This window comes from Phascolarctos cinereus, unplaced genomic scaffold, assembly GCF_003287225.1.
Source record: "Phascolarctos cinereus isolate Bilbo 61053 unplaced genomic scaffold, phaCin_HiC Scaffold_2;HRSCAF=192, whole genome shotgun sequence".
Lineage (NCBI taxonomy): Eukaryota > Metazoa > Chordata > Mammalia > Diprotodontia > Phascolarctidae > Phascolarctos > Phascolarctos cinereus.
The window spans coordinates 33,775,210-33,796,658 of NW_027555625.1; the positions used below are offsets into that span (position 1 = coordinate 33,775,210).

General features: G+C 40.0%; 1 protein-coding gene across 3 annotated transcripts; it reads left to right on the forward strand.

The window, feature by feature from the left end:
• Window positions 1-2,557: 2,557 nt before the first annotated feature.
• LOC110196280 (uncharacterized) lies at window positions 2,558-21,083 on the forward strand. 3 transcript variants are annotated; one of them, XM_020969448.2, is made up of 6 exons: window positions 2,558-3,340; window positions 3,610-3,783; window positions 7,217-7,302; window positions 14,931-15,057; window positions 15,853-15,948; window positions 17,552-21,083. In XM_020969448.2, the coding sequence occupies exons 3-6, from the start codon at window positions 7,267-7,269 to the stop codon at window positions 18,796-18,798; spliced, it is 1,506 nt and encodes a 501-aa protein (XP_020825107.1). In that variant the 5' UTR covers window positions 2,558-3,340; window positions 3,610-3,783; window positions 7,217-7,266; the 3' UTR covers window positions 18,799-21,083. The 3 variants fall into 3 exon arrangements, with proteins under 3 accessions (XP_020825107.1, XP_020825104.1, XP_078005413.1); XM_020969445.2 differs by having other exon boundaries at window positions 3,613-3,783; XM_078149287.1 differs by lacking the exon at window positions 15,853-15,948 and having other exon boundaries at window positions 2,558-3,783.
• Window positions 21,084-21,449: the final 366 nt, after the last annotated feature.

Sequence of the window (21,449 nt, forward strand, 5' to 3'; positions counted from 1 at the left end):
TTGGCCAACGTGATAGAAAAGAAAAATGACATTATGTAGGGCATGTGGAAAAATAGGGACACTAAAGCACAATTCTGAACTTGTCTGACCATTCTGGAGAACAATTTGGCACTGTGCCCAAAAGGCTATAAAACTGTGCATACTCTTTGACATAGCAATGCCACTGCTAAGTCTGTACCCCAAAGGCATCAAAGAAAAAGAGAAAGGATCTTTGTGTATAAAAATATTTCTAATGGGTCTTTTTGTGGTGACAAAGAATTGGAAATTGAGGGGATGACCTTCAATTGCTGAGTGATTGAAGAAGTGTTTGTATATGATAGTAATGGAATATTATTTGTGCTCTATGAAATGAGGGCAATGGTTTTGGCAAAACCCAGGAAGACCTATATGAATAGATGCAGAGTTAACTAAGCAGAACCATAATGTCCTTGTATACAGTAACAACAATGTTTTAGTGATGCTTGCCTGATCAACTATGAATGACTTAGTTACTCTGATCAAGAAAATGATCTAAGACAATTCCAGAGGGCTCATGATGAGAACTTCTGTGCACCTCCAGAGAGAGAATGATGAACATTATAAACTGAAGTATTTTTTTCACCTTTTAATTTTCCTGCTTTTTTATGGCATGGCTAATAAAGAAATATTCTTTGCATGATTTCACATGTATAAATTATACATTGCTTGTCTTCTGAATGCCTGGGGGAGAGATTTTGGAACTCAATTTAAAATAAATTTTTTTTAATGATGGGAGAAAGCATTTGAAATCACCTATGACATGGATTATTATTATTGTACTCTTGAGACTTGGATCTTTCTGCAGCAGAGAGGAAAAGCCCAAGATTTCTGCCTGCCTCCTGAACCCCAATAATATGTTGCCATTTCCAACCAGATGGGCACAAGGTCCAACGTGAGTCAGTGTTTGGATTGGGCTCTAGCGTGGTGGGTGAGTGACTCATGTACACAGCAGCCAGAAGTTGGCTCTGCAGCCACTGAACTAATCCTAGAGCATAGTTAGCTGCTGTTTTCTGCCTCAAAGAATTGGGGAAGGATCTACAAATAATCACTTACAAACCCACTGTCCCAGTGCACCCATCCACTCAACCACACATGTCCTCTCAAGGTTAGCATCTGGAGCTGTTACTCTACTTCAGCTCCTCTTCAGTGATCTTGAGGCCTCTTGTCACTTCCTGGTGGGCAGGCAAAATGTAATCAACTTGTAAAGACAGGCTGAAATCAAACTATGGTGGGCTTTAACAGATGTTAAAGCATATGTTTTGTCCTAGAGTCACTCAGAAGGCTTTTTGGTTTTCAGTCATTTTTCAGTTGTGTCTGACTGTGACCCCATTTGGGGTTTTTATGGGAAAGATACTGGAGTTGTTTGCAGTTTCTTTCTCTAATTGTACAGATGAGGAAGCTGAAGCAAACAGGGTTAAGTGACTTACCCAGGGTCACACAGTAAGTGTCTGAAGTCAGATTTTTCACCCAGGAAGGTTTTTCTGACTCCAGGCCAAGCGCTCTTTCCACTGAGCCATCTAACTGCCCAATCAGAAAGCTACTGATACCCTAGAACAGAATGGTATGGTTTGACCCATGATTTTTGAATATCAATTTGCTAATTGTATAGAGAATGTGTTTGAAATGAGAAAGAATGCCCATGTGTCTGTTTTGTTCTGGACCTATAAATTCATCTTTATATAAGGGGAAACTCCACAGTGTGGAGTTTACCTACACTCAACTGAAGATAAGCATGCTGCTCACCTCTTTCTGGAGAGGTGATGGATTTAATGGATTTTGGAGTGTGACCAATGTGGAAATTTATTTTGCTGGACTATATATGTGTGTGTGTGTGTGTGTGTGTTATGAAAGTTATACTCTTGTCTGCTTTGTTCCATGATGAAGAAGGAAAAATTGCTAAAAATAAAAGTAAATGTTTTAATTTAAAAAAAAAACAACCTCTTCTGTAATGAGGGTCTAGAACTTCTCCAGGCCTCCTGAGATGAATATATGTAAACCACCATTACATAAGGAGCAGCTAAGTGGTATTGTGAATAGAGTGCCAGGCATGGATGGAGTCAGGAAGACTTATCTTTCAGAGTTCAAATGTGACATCAGACACTCAGTAGCTGTGGGATTCTGGCAAGTCACTTAACCCTGTTTGTTTCAATTTCCTCATCTGTAAAATCGGGAATTCAGGAGAAAGAAATGGCAAACCTGTCCAGTATCTTTCTGAAGAAAACCACAAATCGGGTCACAAAGAGTTAGGCATAACTGAAATGATTGAACAGCAACAGATATGTATATATGTGCATACAAACACATTTGTATGTAAGCTCTTTGGAAATTGGATTATTTTATTCCTTGCCCTTGTCACCTTTGTTAAGCTCAATACCTGCCACATAGGTGCTTAATATCTGTTTTTTATCATTTGGTTGGTTTGAAGGGTTACCCCATACAAGATGGATTAGAATTCTTTATTTTGACTCCAGGAGGTTGGATAATAGCACCTGCTTCCCAGGGCTGTTGTGAGGACCAGACGAGTAAAATCCTTGCAAAGTACTTAGCCCTGCCTAGAACACATCGAGCTTCACGTAAACGTCAGCTCTGAGTTTCATTGAGCCCATATACCAGACGACCGGCATTCCCCAGGCCCAGCCAAACGCTCTCCATGTCTCCTGGTTTCCCTCGGGTCAGTCTCTTTGGCAGACGAAACAAAGCAAACACAGCCTTCCCCTGGCCTGCGTCCCCTTGACCTCTCCTGCTGCCCTGGGCCCACTCCTGTCCTACTCCTCCTGGAAGCAGCCCCAGGGGTCTGAGCCAGTGCTTTGGGCATCCAGCCCCTGCCCATGGTTTCCCTACTCTGAGCCTTGGCTTCCCTGCGTGTTTGCGTCACTTCGTGCGTGAAGATGCCGGCGCACAGGAAGCATTTCATTAGAGCCGCGGCCTGTTGTGATTGGTTGCCGGAGTGGGAGAGACTGGGGGCTGGACTAGCCTCGGAGGAGCCCCAGGGCCCCCGACGTCTGAGACCCCACGCCTGGTGACTCTCCGTGGGCTCTGGGGCTGTGAAGACCACGCACGAGGTAAAGGGAGGAGCGGAGGGGCCGGGCTCCTGGAAGGAAGGGCGGGGAAGGCAGCACCACATTCCAGGCATGCGCAGAAGGCGCTCACCCTCCAGACTACGATTCCCAGACGGCCGTGCTCGCCTCCGGGACATTTTCCCAGCCTCAAGGGCGGGAGGACTAGAGTTCCGTCTAACTACGACACTTCCTTTTCTCTCTCCCTCTTCCACGTTTGCTGTTTCCCGCTTCCCCTTTTCTGCCCTGGGCTGAAGTGTGACGGGGTGAGCGGGGCCAGGCCCAGGCGGAGCCGGTGCGGGGATGCGGCGGGGTCGGAGCACCGAGGCCTGGCTGGGAAGCACAGGGAGAATGGGAGGAGCGTCTGCCAGAGGAGGAAGGAAGCCCCCGAGGGTCTCCAAGGGGTCTGGGGGCGGCCCGGGCGTGGGGGGGGGCGGGGGTTGGAGGACGAGCAGGCGGAGGCTGAGCCTAGGGGCGGGTTCTAATCCTCCTGCAGTCACGCCCCCAGCCCCTGCCCCCCTCCCTGATCTCCCAGCAGTACAGAAGTGGGAACGTCTGGTCTGAGCAGGGCGGACACCCAGCGTGACCCCTCACTCTCCTGCTTCTCCTCTCCTCCCCCCTCTGCCTTCTGTGGCCTCTGCTCTTGCCCAAGGAGAACAGCCGGGAGGAAGAGGGAATGGCTTCTGCCCTGACAGCCAGGCCCGGGAAGGTGAGTGCCACTTGCTGCTTTCCTCAAGTAGCATCTCGGGCCAGAGACCGTAGGATAGGTTACTTTGTCCTGTGCTGTAACACTAGAAATCGTGGCCATCAGAGAATCATATAACCACACATGCCAATTTATCCTCTCCACACATAAAAAAAGACCTTACATTTATTTTGTTTTAAGAAATTTTGGGTTCTAAATTCTTTCACTCCCTTCTATCCTTCCCCTACCCATTGAGAAGGCAAACAATAGGACGCCCATATTGTACATGAAGTAATGCAAAACATTTCCATATTGGCTGTGGTCCCAAAAAAAAGTGCAAGAAAAATGAAATTGAAAAGGAATATGCTTCAGTCTACATTCAGAGTTCTTCAGTTGTAGTCATATTTTATAATTAGTCCTTTGGAATTATTTTTTATTTTTTTTATTTTAGGCAATTGGGATTAAGTGACTTGCCCAGGGTCACACAGCTAGTGTCAAGGGTTTGGTCTGAGGTCAGATTTGAACTCAGGTCCTTCTTGCTCTATCCACTGTGCCACCTAGCTGCCAGTCCTTTGGAATTTTCATGGAGCTGTTTAAAAATATAGAGAAAGAAAGGCTCCTCCCAAATTCCTTCTGCAAACCAAGATGATGTTACCCAAAGCAGGGAAAGGTGACAGCACCGTTTCATCACGGTACATTGTGAGATTGGGCTTATATTTGGCCTTGATATTTGGTTCAAAATTAAGAAAACTATTGACATAAGAGACTATATTAATAATATAAACAGGAAAAAGAATATGTTTATATCAGTAGATGCAGACAAGGCTTTTGACAAGATACACCTATACCTCTTAAAAATTTAAAACATAGAAATAAAGGAAAATTAAGGTTCTCTGAGGTTCTTCCTCACACTCACCAGATTGGCAGATTTGACAGAAAAGTAAAATGAGAAATTCTAGATGGCCTGCAGAAAAACAAGTACATTAACATGCTGTTGCTGGTTGTTGTTGTGGGTCCTCTTGGAGAAGCATGACCTCAGGAAGGTGATGCCATGACTTGCAAATGAATGGGATTGAAGTGAGGGTGGGCTGTGCAATGTAACCAGCCTCACTTTCTCTTCAGGAGCCCTTTCAGTCCAGTCACAAGACAAAGATCAGGAAGACTGGAGTTGGCCCCTGCTATTGATGGAGCTACAACTTGGACCAGCACGTCTTGGAAGCACTTTGAAATGATGCTGAGACTATTACTAAACTGTGCACAGACCCTTTGGCCCAGCAGTGCTACTACTAGGTCCAAAGTAATCAAAGAAAGGAAATGACCCATATGTACAAAAACATTGGTAGCAGGTTTTTTATGTGATGGCAAAGAATTGGAAACTGAGGAGATTCCCTTCATTTGAGGAATGACTGAACATGTATGGCATATAAAGATTATACAAAAATATTGTAATATCAGAAATCACACAAGGAACTTTTAAATTTATCCAATGACAATATTGTAAGGACAAACAACTTTGAAAGTTTTAAAAACTGATCAGCACAGTGACCAGTCATTTTTTTAAGAGGATTCCTGATGAAATATACTGCCCAACTTCTGACATTTATGTGATTGAGTTTTATACTTGAAGTTCCAGTGAAGAATCTGAATTAGTTTCTTCCTTTAAGTATTGACAGATTCAACCTCTTTGCTTTCCAAGGGACTCCGAAAAGTTTTCTCTAGCACCACAATTCAAAAGCATGCATTCTGTGGCGCTCAGCTTTCCTCTTATTTTGGACTTGGCCAATGTAGGAATTTGTTTTGCTTGCCTTTGAATTATTATTACAAGGATTTTGCCTATCTTTTTTTTTCCTCCAGCATGGAGGGGGAAGTGGGAGTGCTAGAAAATAGATTTTTGTTAAAGATGGCCCTCCTTCCTTAGAATAGAGGAGGAAGGATGAGAAGAATCCCTTTTAGTATGGTATTCCTCCCTCCTGGTACCCTGATAACATCATACTTTTTTGTTTAATTAGTAGAAATGGCGTAAGATTCAAGTTCTTGATTCATATCACTTTTTTGTGTAAATGCTGTGTTCAAATGAATTAAACTAGAGAGTGAAGAGGCAGCAAAGGACAAAGAAATGACTAGGTTGTGTGTCAGAAGGCTTACATTTGAGATTTAGATGTGATTTTTAATAGCCAATTGACTTGAAGCGTAACTAATCATGAGAATAAAAATGTGTTTAATTACCATTAATTGAGGATGAATAAAAAAAGAAACAGAGCAGTATAAAAATAGAGTAGTGGAGAGACAACAAAGCCTGAAAGAAAGTATTCTGGTGATAAAAGTTAGAAAAAGATTTAAAAAACCTAGCTTGGAGGCAAGATCAGAGAATAGTGAAGACCATGTTTTGGGGTTGATGGGGTGATGGTGACGACAAGGGACACCTGTGAGAAAGCTGAACAACTCAGATCTTCCTTGGCTTTTGTTTTCTCATTGAAGAACGATAAATTTGGAACTAGTAATGAGAGCCCAGAAATTGTCAGCCGGAAGTGGATACTGGAAGTAAAAGGAGACAGATGGGATCCAGCTGTTCTGATAGGAGTGTATAATGCGCTTCATTGCCTAGCCACTTTCATGTGTCTCTGAAAGATCTTGGAGAATGGGGCAAGCTGCCCCGGATTGGAAAAGGGGACATTTACCAAGGTTCTGAAACGAGAGGGTAGATTCTGCGTAGCCTAGGCTAGTGACTTTGAATTCTGGCTCGTTCCTAGGATACGTGAGTAGTTGGCTGTTGTCTCTTTCTTAAAGAGGACCAGAGTGGTATTACTGTGTTGGAGTCAAGTTGCAGTGTGTCTGACTGTGGCTGATCAGACCAGTGTGAACTCAGATGCTGTAGCAGAGGTTGGGCACAAAAAGTCCATGTGAACATTTGGGATGGATTCTCTAAATTTGTGCATCTCGAGTTTCTTTTGAGCTGCTTCCATCCTGTTTTACTCATAGAGCACAGCGCCTTCTTTGATGTGGGCATGCCATGTTGGGCGGTCCTGTGCCAGTGTCTCCCATGTGACATAATCAATTCCACAGTTCTTAAGAGAGACCTTGAGAGTGTCCTTGTATTGGTTCTTTTGACCAACATATGAGCGCTTGGCCTGTGGTAGTTTTCCATAAAATAGTCTTTTTGACAAGCGTAAGTTTGGCATTTGAACAATGTGGCCAGACCATCATAGTTATGCTCTCTGTAGCAAAGTTTGAATGCTTGGCAGTTTAGTTCAAGAAAGGACCTCAGTGTCTGGTAACTTATCCTGCCAGGTGATCTTCAGAAACTTCCTAAGACAATTCAATGAAAGCTATTCAGTTTCCTAGTATGGGGTACGTATACTGTCCAGGTTTCCCAGGCATACAATGAGGTCAGCACAACAACTCTGTAGACCTTCAGACTGATAGGCAATCTTCTCTTGTCTCCCATATTTTCCTTCAGAGCCTCTGAAACACTGAACTAGCTATGGCAATGCTTGCAGCAACCTCATTATGGATTTGTATGTCCCTAGAAAGTGTACTGCCAAGGTAAGTGAGCTTAATCCACAGCATTCAGAACGTCTCCATTTGCTCTAACTTATGGTTCCAAGTATAGATGGTGTGGGTCTGGCTGATGGAGCGCCTGTGTTTTCTTGGTGTTAGTTGTTAGGCCAAAATTTACACAAGCAGCAGAGAATCGATCCGTACTTTATTATATCTCAGCTTCAGAGGCTGCACTGAGTGCACAATCATCTACAAACAAAATGTCATGCACCAACACTCTCTCCACTTTGGCCTTGGCTTGTAGCCTTTTCCAGTTGAAGAATTTACCATCAGTGGGATAGCTGATTTGGTGCTGTGTTCTTCTTCATTGAAGGCATATGACAGCTTGACTGAAAACATCATGCTAAAGCATGGGAGCCAGCACACAGCCTTGTTTCACTCCATTAATGACTGGGAAAGCATGAGATTATCTGGAACCTAGGCAGTTGTGCCATTGTGAAATTGATTTACAACACTTCTCTGGGCAACAACATTTTTACATGATTTTCCATAAGCCCTCACCACAGAGACCATCAGTGGCCTTTGGTCATATCTGCCAGGAGGTGAGCAGCATGATCCTTAAAAGGCTGCTCAGACACCCAGGAGGCTGCCAAATCCCACTGCTGCTTCCAGTAAGAAGACAACTCTTTGGCCTGAGCTGCCCTTGTGTAGGGTTGGGACTACAGCTCCCAGCGTGTCCCCACCTGCTGCTTCATCACTTGCCTTTAGCCACAGGACTTTGAGATAGGTACAAATGGTAAGATGGTGTGGGCACTGTCTTTTGATTTTATGCGTAAATTGGATCTAAGTGAGCTTGAGTTGCATGGAGTCATCAGCCTCACTCTCTCTTCCAGAGTCAGCACATTCCAGTGGCAGAGGGAAGGTGACTGGTGATGGCTCAAGATGCAGTGGACGACTTTGGCTTCTGCTATGTCTAACCAGGCTCTAAGCCCTCCACAGAGCCTGCTTCAGCTGCCTTCATGGCTGTTAGAAGAAATTGTTCTCATGTGTGCATTCCACTAGGGGAAGTTGTGACATGCTTAGGGTAGATGCCCCCTTAAATTGCCAGTGGGTTTGAGACCCCTTGGTTCCATTCAACCTGGTTTAGCCCGTCTTCAAAAATGGTTTGCTTGGGCGTGGCCACTGCACATGCTAGAGTTTCTTGGAGCCACAGGTGAGAGTTAGGCGGACAAGGTGGAAAGCAGTCCTGAGAAGGGCTCATCAGCCCTCACACCAGAGGTACCAGTCTTCCCTGAACACACCTTTCCTTTACATAATTGTAGTACGGTTCAGCTGTAGATTCTGTTTTCATCATCTGGATCATCATGAATTGTCATCATCGTGGATCAGATCTGATCCATTTCACATTTGTTTTTGTGCCTCTCCATTTGTGTTCATAGAACATATCCTAAGCTCTCTAACCTTCTTTTTCCCACCTCCCAAACCCAATAATTTTTTTTGGGTCATTTTGTTACAATCTTCCCTTGTTTTTGAAAAAGAACTTGTACTCTAAACTATTGTTAGTTTCCTCCACTTGCTAAATGAAGCCCTGGAAATAAATACGAAATATATAAACCTAGGCATACTTAATGCATGTATATACATATGGAGAAAGCTACATGTGTACACGTAAGTTCGTTGTTCAGTTGTTTTCCTTCTCCAGCTCATTTTACAGATGAGGAAACTGAGGCAAAAGGGTGAAGTGACTTGCCCAGGGTCAACAGCTTATAAGTGTCCAGGCCAGATTTGGCCTCCCGAAGATAAGTCTTCTCTACTTCAGGTGCAGCACTGTATGCACCAAGCAATCCAGCTGCCCTCATAAATATGAATATCTGTACATACATACAGTTAGTCACATATTTACATAATGGAAAGCCTATTCAGTCTAATCGTCTCTTCTTAAAAGAAGCAGTGTGGAATGGCAGAAACTGCCTATTTTGTATTGAAAGGATCTAAGTTTGATTCCTGGCTCTGACACTTACTCCTTATGTGAAATTGGGGGAAGGGTTCACTCTCTCTGACCTCAGTTCTTCATCTGCGAAACAAAGAGATTGTAATAGATGACTTCGGAGACTCCAGATAGTTCTCAATCTGTGATCTTACAGTATAAATCAGTGGGGTTTAGTTTCATTATGAGAGATGCCAGTGGTTTAGAATCCTCTTTTGATAGGAATAGTTAAGACAATTCTACAGAAGCTACACAAATCATCTACAAAGTTTTCCCAAGGTTACTGTATTTTGAAGCATCATAAAGAAGCAGATATTCTATTAGTTAACCAAGTTCCTCAGCTGTTTTACTGCCCTTTTGGGACTAATCTCAAGCAAGGAAGGATTTTCTATGGGAGGATCATTCTGTGGTCTCCTTCTGTGTCCCCCTAAATACCGTGGCTTTTAAGATAGCTGCTGCTGTCCGCTGCTAGCAGGAATGCCCCATGCAGTGGCGCACTCGTGGGCTGTAATGCCAAGATACCGTTCCTTGAATAGTTTCAAATAATTCAGAGTACTCCTGACCCCCAGCATATACAAAGCAAAAAGCTTAGTCTGCTCAGAGGTACCTTTTATAAACAGAGATTCTGTTTAAGCTTTCACTGAATGAATTTTTTAACCCCAAAATACCATGCTTTTTGGTTGCTATGTATGTGCTTCCTTCCCCCAATCTCCACAGCCATCACCAGCACCACCCCTTTTGATAAAGGTAAATTTCACAGTCCTCTGTATATATTTTGTGTAAAAACCTGATTCTTCCAGCTGCAGAAATTAAAAAGACTCTATGACTCCCTTGACTTCCATGAGATAGCCTTGTTTTTTAAAAAAGAAACATTATTAACCAAATAACATAGAATAAGTGACATGGTGGAGGTTTTCTGCTTATTTCTAATTATTAATAATTATCCTAACCTTTTGAAGCTAAATATAAAAAAAAATTCTGGCTCCTTCAAATCACAAGGTAATTTCTTACTTGAGGGCCCTCGCTCTTGGTAGGAGCTTTCCTAAAGGGGAGAAAACTAAAGAGTAGTTATTTTGTTTTACCTTATTTATTGGAATTGGCATGTCCTTGAAAAGTTGTGTTAATCTGATCATATTTCAAATAGATCAGAGAGGTTTATAGGACCCTTGTAGTATATCCTTTCATAAAGAAAGCTTCCTTTTATTCATTCATTTAATAGATGAATCCTTTTGTTAATGCAAATAATCGTTCCCGTATTGATTAGTTGGGTCTCTTGTTTTAAATGAACATTTTGTTTGGTAAATCAGGCCACTGGTATAGTTAAAATGATGAGATATTTTTGTCATTTTCTTATCATTTGGTACATTATTTTGAGATTTCATATGCAGACTCATAATCAAAACTGTCACAATGGCTTCATGCACAATGCATCCTTAAACAGAATCATTCAGCTGCTTTTAGTAGCAATATGCCGCCCACTTATGAAGAGGAGAAAAACTTGTCCTCCAGTGTCCTGAAGTTAGACTTCCATTCATGCCTCAGTTAGGCCAGAAATGTAGCTTGCATTGATCCTTCCTAGGTCCCATCTTATTAGATTCAGCCCATTCTTCTAACTTTTTGGATACTTGTTCTTGGATGAAAGGGATTGAATCACTGGCTCACCAGGATCTAAAGTCACCAGCCTAGAGTATGAAGAATCAGTGTTCTTCTTTACCTTTGTGAAGAATTTTCCAAATGTTTGTTGCCTAAAATGATCACTAGCCAAAGAATGGCCTTTTTTAAAAGCCCATCTGTGTAAGAAAACTTATGAAGGGAGACTGAATGTGCACAGCAATTGAAGCAATTATGGTTCTTTCTCCAATCGAGGCCACAGTCCCTGAGTTGGCTGGCTCTTTTAGCTTGTGGATAATCCAGAAGGGCCATGATGTCAGCCTGCTGTTATGCTGGCAGCTGTGTTGGAAGACCTCTTCAGGCTTCCCTGAAAACATTTAAAGGGCAATAGGGGATTGGAACAGAGACTGGGTGATTGGTGTAAGGAATGAGTGGTAGAGAGCAATAAAATTTCTTTCATTTTTTCTATGAGGCTTTCTGCTATTTCACCACAGACATTTTTGGAAAAACGCTTCTTTCCTTCATCCTCCAGATTTAATCCTTCACACCAAAGAAGTAGTTGCACAAAAATACCAGTAGGGTGACTTTGCCTGAGAGTCCGTAAGACATTCTCCTGTAGTGGCCTCCATCTCTTCTGCTCTCAGAAGTGGCGATGTTCTTAAATAGTATTTCCATCACACAGCATAGTGAAAAAGATTTATTGTACTTAAAGCTGCAAATCTGTTATGTACAACTTGCTGTTCTTTTCAAATGTACAATAAAATTATCATGTAAATTTCTTTTTTTTTCTTCCGTTCCCCTTCCTGCCTTAGAGATGGCTACCATTAGACACAAATAGGGGTGTGTTTGTGTGTGTGTTTGTATAATGTGTATAAATGTAAAATCATTCTGTGCATACTTCCATTCGTCAATTCTTTCTCTAGATGCAGATAGTGCCTTTTTGCATGTCCTTTATAGTCAATTTGGGTATCTGTAATAGATAAAATAACATACTCAAAGTCATTCTTAAGACAATATTGTTGTTACTGTATACAGTGTTCTCTTGGTTCTGCTCATTTTTTGGTCTTTATTTCATGCAAGTCTTTCCATGTTTTTCTAAAATCATATAGCTCATTATCACAATCGTATACCACAACTTCTTCAGCCATTCCCCAGCTGATGCGATTTCCAGTTCTTTCCCATCAGAGAGAAAGCTGCTATAAACGTTTTAAGTTCTTTTCTTTTATCTCTAATCACCTTTGGAGTTAGGCCGTGTAGTGGTATTGCTGGGTTAGAGAGTATGGGTGATTTAATAACTCTTTGGGCATTATTCCAGATTGCTTTCCAAAATGGTTGGATTATTTTATGATTGCACCAACAGTGAATTAGTATCCCAGTTTTTCCACATCCCCTCCAATATTTGTCATTTTACCCTTCTATCATTTCAGCCAATCTGGGAGGTGTAAAATGATATCTCAGCGTTGTTTCAATTGACATTTGTCTAATCAATAATGATTTAGAGCATTTTTTATATGATTATAAATTGTTTTGATTTCTTCATTAGAAAACTGCCTGTTCATGTCCTTTGACATTTATCAATTGGGGAATGATTCATATTCTTATGGATTTGAAAAACTTTTTATGTATTTTAGATATGGGACCTTTATCTAATAAACTGTCTATAAATTTTTTCCCCCAATTTTCTGCTTTCCTTTTAATCTTGGCCATGTTTGTTTTATTTATACAAAACCTTTTTAATTTAATGTAATCGAAATTATCCATTTTATACCTGACTTTGCTGTTTATCTTATTTATAAATTGTTTACCTACTCATTAGTCTGATAAGTAATATGTTTAACTTTTCTTTTTCAGTCACTTGTAGTTCAGTACCTTTTTTTGTTTATTTAAAAATTATATTTTTGTAATTTTGTGTATTATGTTCTGTTGGGTCTCCTTATTTTACACTGTCAATACATATCTTCCAGTGCTTCTCAGAATTTCTTGTATTTGTCATTTTTAAGTTATATAAATGACAGTAAATTCATATGCAGTTTTTTTCTAGCTATCCTTTCTTTACAGGTGAGAATTCAGTTTGTTTCCAGTTCTCTGATGCCCCAAAGAGTGCTCTTGTGAATGTTTTTGTGCAAAAACTCATTTGTGGCCTTGATCTGGTTATACAGAAAGGGAATGGCAACATGGTACAGTGAGGATAGCCCTGGATTTGAAGGCAGAATTACCTGCTCTCAGAGTGCACATCTACTATTTACTCATTTGACCTTCAGCAAGTCACTTTCTCTCTCTGGGCCTCACTTTAACAACCTTTTCAATAGTAAAAAATTGTTCACATGCTGTTACAGGCAGGAGATTGTAGTCCCACGTGTTTGCTTTTACTCTTATGGTCCTAAGGAGCATTGAACACAATGGTGTTCGTTTCAGAGCACCACATTTTAAGAAGCACAGCCGATTGAATGAAAAGAGGAAGGTAACTAACTTAGTTGTGAAGTGATCAGGCCAATTGGTCAAAGGAACTGGGCTTCTTTAGACTGGGAGAGAAGACTTAGCACCACAGGTTAGCTATCTTCAACTATTTCATTTTCTTTGCTTATTTCAGCAAGTAGAAAAGGAATTAGCCATATTACTGCTTCAGCTCAGAGGGTAGAAGTGGGAGCTATGGGTGCACAATGTGAAAAAAAAAAACAACAAAACACCAAAACCCCCCCACACATTTAAAATTGATATCATTTGAACAGTTTACAACAGCAAGCATTTATTAAGCACGTACAAAGTGCCATACACTGTGCCAAGATACACAGTGTGGCCCCTAATGGCTCCAGCCTCAAGGAGCTTACAAACTAATCAGAGAGGAATTCTTTTCTGAAAATTTTTATTCATTTAATTTTTAGTTTATGAAATAAAACAAGCATTTCCAAAACATAGTAGTATGATGGGGAAAAGAGATGATTGCATGTGAAACTGCAAGTCTTATGAACAAGTTGCTATTCCTTTTAAACATGTAATAGTTATATAAATTATTTTTCTTCCTTTTTCTCTCCTCTCCCCCGCAACCCTAGAGATGGCTACTGTTAGAAGTGTGTGTGTGTGCGCGCGTGTGTGTGTGTGTGTGTGTGTGTGTGTGTGTGTAAGTAAAATCATTCTATTCATACTTCTGTTTATCAGTTCTTTCCAGTTGAGGAAATCTTAAGTGCCCGATTTATACCAGACACTGTGCTGGAATACGAATAAATAAATGAAACAATCCCTAGTGGCAAGTGAAAGATGAAGTGACTGGGGAAATAAATGTTCAAAGTTTTGGGCATATCGATTTTATATTAAACAAGGCATGACAATTGCAGAACAAACCGGGACTAGGCCCCTTCTTCAGCTTAGGGCTGGACCCATAATATAGAGATGAACTTTTATACATTAAAAACAATAGAACAAGACCAATTAATTAAAAGCAAATAATACAATATTAGTTAATCTGATTTCAAATTGGAGGAGGATTAGGGACCCTCCATGTTAAAGGTTGAGGGGTAACAGATTCAATTCCCTAAATTTAGAAAAAGAGGTGTCCCACTCCTCCCATGTGTCTGTATGTAATCAAAGGAACTGAGAACAATAATTGTTCGGTGTGGGGCCAGTTTGCAGATAAGACATATGAAGTGCTTGAAATGTAGAATTGTGAGAACTCCTTACATCAGTCTTTTAAATCTGACTGGGTTTCTGGTCAGAATAACCTAGGTCCTTAGTTAAGAGTCTCTAAATAGCAGGTAAAAGTGGTCTCATTTCCCAATCTTGCAGGGCTGAGTTCCAATGATGCAATAAGGTTTTCTCCCAATTCCCACAGTTGAATAAAATTTTCTCACAAGACAGAAGTTGGACTAAACCTACAATTATATGAACAGAAAAAGAATTGAGCTACCTCCAGAATTGAGTCACAAAATAGAGTTGTGGTTGATTCAAATGCCTCAATTCACTGTACCACTTGCTCTCCTAAAACCCTCAATTCCCTCACCCTACTGAAAGCAGTTTACATTTGAACTTCACATCATTTAGATCTGTACTTAGGTAAGCATAAATGTTTTTGTTATTTCAGGAATCAGTCACATTCAAGGATGTGGCCATAGAATTCACCCCAGAGGAGTGGGTACAATTGAACCCGTCTCAGAAAAAGTTATACAGGGATGTGATGCTGGAGAACTATAGGAACTTGGTGTCTTTGGGTAAGAACAGCTACCCCTTTGGAGTCTTGATATATACTATGACAGTTTTCAAGATTTTAACAGTTATTCTTTGGCATACAAGAGGAAAATATTCCTAATCCTTTTGTAGCCAAGAGACAGATTACTTGTGCTACCTGTTTCCAGGAAAAAAGGTCTTTGCATAATAGTACTAGAAATTGATTTCTGGAATTGTTGTTATTCTTTTTATTTATTTATTTGTTTGTCTGTTTTGAATTGTTGTTATTCTTGAGAATGTGTCTTCCCCTCTCTGTTGCTTCAAATCCGAGAATTTCTTTTTAATCCCAAGGTATATTTTGTCACACAAAATGTTCTACTCTCTTAGCAGGGAGTGAGTCAAATGAACAATTTTTTCCTAAGTCCTACTCAGTAATCCATTCTACCATAAAAAGAATATCCTTTGGTGGTCCTTTGTATTATTGTTGAGATAGTGGAAGATAGCACACCTAATTTTTGCGCAAACAGAACTTAAACTAGTTTTAAATTCTTTTATTAAGTTTTATGGGAGCTTTTTAAAAAAATGTAATTTCTCCTTCCCCTGACACCTACAAAAAAAAAATTCAGTTTCTCTCTCTGCCCGGCCCATTGAGCCCCACATGTTTGAAGAACAACAATCTCAGACAAAATCAGCTAACATAATGCCCTTAGTGGTATAAGATACATTTAGCACTCTTGTTCCCCCACCTTTCTACTAAGAGTTGGGAAGAGTATTTCATCTATCTCTTCTATGATGGAACTCTGAGATGACTCCCTAGAATTTTTCGTTTTCAATAACAGGATTTGCAGTTTGCAAACCAGATGTGATCTACCAGTTGGAAAGAAAAGAAGCATCTTGGAAGCCAGAGGCAGATATTCCAAGAAGCAGCTGTCCAGGTGACTACACAAAAACCAAGCAGATGGGTCATTGCAAACCAGTGATCTCTTGGTCATTTTAGGTCAAAGCTCTTGTAAAATGTTGAATGAAGCGGCCTATCAAAGTTTTTCAGGTGTCTGGAGAGGAGCTGAGACTTAGACTTCATTTTTTAACCTCAAGAAGTTATTTGTTTATGTATCTCTTTACTGAAGAGATACTCCACTCTCAAAAGAAAGTTGTTGCCTTAGTACAAGGCAGTTATTTCTCTTCTGTTCATTGAAGGTTATCTTCTCTTAAGCAGGCATTCTCCTGCCTCACTTGCAGGAATTCATTCGCCCTTTTAAAATAAGTACATTACTTAAGATAACTAATGTGTACTTTTTGCTTCTTAGTTCTCTTCTGATATTTTCCTTTGTCTTGTTTTTATGATTGTGTTGCTTTTCTGCTGTTAATTTTAAAAATATTTAATCCTAACCTAATTCCCCTTTCTTCAGTCTGTCATGTTGTGTGTCATCCTGTTTTTCTTTATGCTTTGCAATTATATTTATAAAGGCATATTAATATGTTCATATGACAGTACTTGTGTAGCCATAACCCCACTGTTGGACCTCTAGGTTTTCAATATTTTGCTATTTCACAAAAAGCTATTGTGAAAATTTTACTGAGAGATTTTTGTTTGCATTCAATTGCATATTGAGGGTGCAAACCAGTACTGGTACCATTGAGTCAAAGGATATGTACAGTTTTGTAGCCCTAGCTGAAAAATTCAGAAAAATGATAGCAACAACAGCTTAATATGTAGCTATTTCAATGTAATTGCCCAAATTTATCATTTTAAAGTATCTTTGCTAATCTGATGGCTATTTATTACTACCTCCAAATTGTTTTCATTTTTACTTCGTTGATTACCAGAGTTTCAGTAATGTTTCAGGTAATTAGTGATAATTTCTCTTGTCAAAAACACCCGTATGGCTCACTCTTACAAGTTTCAGTCAGTCAATTCCTTACAAAGTAGATATGTTGGATTTTTAGAGGAAATTTCTGGCCACAATTGTCACGTTTTACCGCTCATGTTTCTTCTGTATTCTGTTTACTTCATGTATATATTTCTTTCTCACTCTAAACTCAATTCTTCATTTACATTCTGTTCAGTCTTTTCCTATTTTCAAAGTCATCTTTTTTTTTCCTCAATAGTCTTATTCTATTGAGTTGTCAGCCAATTAAAGTAAAGTAAGGGTTCATTCATCCCTCCAGGAATTTCATCTTTAGACAGATCGTTTATATATGTTACCTTTGAGTCATCATATTTTAAAATAGAGAAATTTATTCCTGTTTTTTTTTTTTGCTGAGGCAGGCAGGGTTAAGTGACTTGCCCAGAATCACACAGTAAGTGTCAAGTGTCTGAGGACAGATTTGAACTCAGGTCCTCCTGCCTTTAAGGCTGGAGCTCTATCCACTGTGCCACCTAGCTGCCCCAAGAGATTGATTTTTAGTGAAAGACTAGTGAGACTAGCCTTCTCAAGTGAGAAGGCAAGAAAATAGTTCTAAAACCTTTGAGCAACTATCAACCTTGGAAAAGGGTAAAAAAGGCAGGGTCAATGAACTCTTTATTTTTCCTTTCAGAGAGCAGAGAGTTTACGCGAGATAAACTCCTTGTATATAATGAATGTTGGAAGACCTTCAGGAGCAAGGAGCATCTGTCTGGGCATCAGAGAATTTGTACTGGAGAGAAACCTTCTGAATGTAGTAAATGTGGAAAGGCCTTCAGAAGGAAGTCACATCTTACTGATCATCAGAAAATTTATACTGGAGATATGTGTTATGAATGTAAGGAGTGTAGGAAGGGTTTCCTCTGTAATTCAGGTCTTATTCTACATCAAAAAATTCATACTGTAGAGAAACCTTATGAATGTGGTGAATGTAGAAAGACCTTCAGATATAAGACACAATTTACAGTACATCAGAGAATTCATACTGGTGGGAAACCTTATGAATGTAGTGAATGTGGGAAGGCCTGCAGGGATAAAACACAACTCACATTGCATCACAGAATTCACACTGGAGAGAAACCTTATGAATGTGGTGAATGTAGAAAGACCTTCAGATATAAGACACAACTTACAGAGCATCACAGAATTCATACTGGAGAGAAACCTTATCAATGTAGCAAATGTGGAAAGGCCTTCATAAGGAAGGCACAACTTACAGTGCATCAGAGAATTCATACTGGAGAGAACCCTTATGAATGTAGTGAATGTGGGAAGGCCTGCAGGGATAAGACACAACTTACAGTGCATCAGAGAATTCATACTGGAGAGAACCCTTATGAATGTAGTGAATGTGGAAAGGCCTTCAGGAGAAAGGCAGAACTTACAGTGCATCATAAAATTCATACTGGAGAGAAACCCTATGAATGTAGTGAATGTGGAAAGACCTTCCGGAGGAAGTCACATCTTAGAATTCATCAGAGGATTCATACTGGAGAGATGTGTTATGAATATAAAGATTGTACAAAAGGTTTCCTCTACAACTCAGATCTTACTCCACATCAAAAAATTCATACTGGAGAGAAACCTTATGAATGTAGTGAATGTGGAAAGGCTTTCAGATACAAGACACAACTTACAGAGCATCAGAGAATTCATACTGGAGAGAACCCTTATGAATGTAGTAAATGTGGGAAGGCCTGCAGTGATAAGACAGAACTTATATTGCATCACAGAATTCACACTGAAGAGAAACCCTATGAATGTACTGAATATGGAAAGGCCTTCAGGAGGAAGTCACATCTTACTGATCATCAGAAAATTCATACTGAAGACATCCTTAATAAATTTAAGGAGTGTGGGAAGACTTTCCCCTACAACTAAGATCTCATTGGACATCAAAAAATTCTTACTGAAGAGAAACTTTATGAATGTAATGAATGTGAGAAGACCTTCAGAGTGAGAATACAACTTAACACCAAAGAATTCATTCAGGAAAGAGTGTAGTGCATGTAGGATGGCCTTTAGATTGAGGACATTACTTTATGTCCATCAGAGAATTCATCCTGTTAAGATTCCTCATGAATGTTAGGAGTGTGGAAAGGCCTTTATTGCAATTCAGATGTTTTTAGACATCAAAAATTCATGTTGGAGAAAAACCTTATGTATGTAGTGAATGTGGGAGAGCCTTCAGGAAGAACCCATATCTTACTGTGTGTCAGAGAATTCATACTGGAGAAATTCTTTATGAATGTGAGTAGTATGGGAAGGCCTTCCATCACAAATCAGATCTTTCTCAATTTCAAATAATTCATAGTTTCTGAATGTAATGTACAAAAGAAGGCCTTCCACTTGAATATAGCTTTTACTCAACATCAGCACATTCATACTGGAGAGAGACCTTATGAATGCAGTGAATGTGGGAAGAACTTCAGCCTGAAGACACAACTTGCTCAACATCTGGATAGAAACCTTTTGAGTTTTGGAAGTCCTTTAGACTAAGGGTATTACTTTGTATCCATCAGAGAATTGGTTCTAGTGTGATTCTTCCTGATTGTGAGGAGTGTGGGAAGATCCCCCAGCTGACTAGACTGTGATTCTGAGTTCTGAGATGCAGTTCAGATTCCTTATTTAGGCACCACGATACAAGATATCATTCCCCTCAGTAGAGACCTCTGAAGGGGCAAAGATTTAGTGTTATTCTCCCATGGACCTTCAGTGAGGGAGAAGTTATGCTGGCTGAAGCTGAGGTTACTAAGTAGATAGTAGTATTGGGAGATCCTCAACTTTGATCCCTGGACATATGGGATGCAAGATGCTTGGGGATGACCTCTTGGCCATGACATGAGCCTGAGCCTAATGTGGATGAATAATTGTTGACAGAGCTTGAGGAATATATCATAACCTGAGCTGTATTCCTGATGTTGCTGGTCCTGCTTCTGTTCCTGTTCATTTCAGTAGCCAGTGTGGACCTTACAGATTTGAAACCACATTAATTAAAACAAAGCATCCCAAGGGTGTGTGGCAGATGTTGATGCAATGTGATTTCTGCCAGTGCTCTGAATGCCAAAGGGAAGAAGTTCATTGAGGTGCAGGTAAACAGCAGGATTAACTATGACCTTTTTATGGTAGCCAAATACCTTCTTATCTAATTAGTGAACACATGAGGAGATGAATAAGATTCCTGTTATGGGGCAGCTAGGTGGCGCAGTGGATAGAGTACTGGCCCTGAAGTCAGGAGGACCTGAGTTCCAATCCAGCCTCAAACACATAACACTTACTAGCTGTGTGACCCTGGGCAAATCACTTAACCCCATTTCCTAGCCAAAAGAAAAAAAAAGATTCCCATTATGGTTAAGGAGTATAAACAGTTTTCAATGTAGAAATCAAAGTAATTAATAATAGTGAAAAAGTGCTGTGAATCACTAGTGATTAGAGAAATGCAAATGAAAACAGCTTTGAAGTAACATGTGACACTACCTCAGATTGGGCAATGTGACCGAAAAGGAAAATGACATTCTGGAGGGGATGTGGAAAAATAAGGACAGTAATGCACAATTCAGAACTGGTCCAACTATTCTGGAGAACAATTTGGAACCATGCCCAAAGGGCTATAAAACTAAGCATACGCAATAATACCTTTGAAACAGCAATACTACTACCAGCTCTATATCCCAATGAGATCAAAGGAAAAGGAACTGGACTGATATGTACAGAAATATGTATAATGGGTCTTTTGTGGTCACAAAGAATTGGAAGTTGAAGGAATGACCATCAGTTACTGAATGGCTGAAGAAATAGTTGTATATAATAGTGATGGAATATTATTGTGCTCTGTGAAAAAAGGGGGATGGTTTTTGCAAAACCTGGGAAGACCTATATGAATAGATGCAGAGTTCAGTAAGCAGAACCAGAAGTTCCTTGTTTATAGTAACAGCAATATTTTAATGATTACTACATGATCAGCTGTGAATGACTTAGCTGCTCTGATCAAGAAAATGATCTAAGACAATTCCAGAGGACTCATGAAAAATGCTCTCTCATTCCAGAGAGAGAACTGACAAACAATGTAAATGAAGTATATTTTTTTTACTTTTTAATTTTCTTGCTTTTTTATGACATGGCTAATGAAGAAATATATCTTGCATTATTTTCACGTGCATAAATGATTCTGTTGCTTGTCTTAGTGCCTGAGGGAGAGAGAATTTGGAATTCTTTGTGATAGCATTTGTGGTTTTCTTGACAAAGATACTGGAATGGCTTGCCATTTCTTTCTCCTGATTTCCCCTGATTTTACAGATGAGGAAATTGAAACAAACAGGGTTAAGTGACTTGCCAGAATCACACAGCTACTAAGTGTCTGAGGCCACATTTGAACTCAGAAAGATAAGTCTTTCTGACTCCATGCCTGGCACTCTATCCATTATACCACCTACCTGACCCTTACGTAATGGTGGTCTACATATATTCATATCAGGAGGTCTAGACATGCTCTAGACCCTCATTATAGAAGACGTTTTTATTAACTAAAAATT

What these genes read in the sequence shown, in the direction of transcription:
- LOC110196280 (XM_020969448.2), top strand. Translation starts at nt 7,267, where the DNA reads ATGGATTTGTATGTCCCTAGAAAGTGTACTGCCAAG. An exon ending in CTAGAAAGTGTACTGCCAAG is followed by an intron (nt 7,303 to 14,930) that starts GTAAGTGAGCTT and finishes TTGTTATTTCAG; the next exon opens with GAATCAGTCACATTCAAGGA. An exon ending in TCCAAGAAGCAGCTGTCCAG is followed by an intron (nt 15,949 to 17,551) that starts GTGACTACACAA and finishes TTTTCCTTTCAG; the next exon opens with AGAGCAGAGAGTTTACGCGA.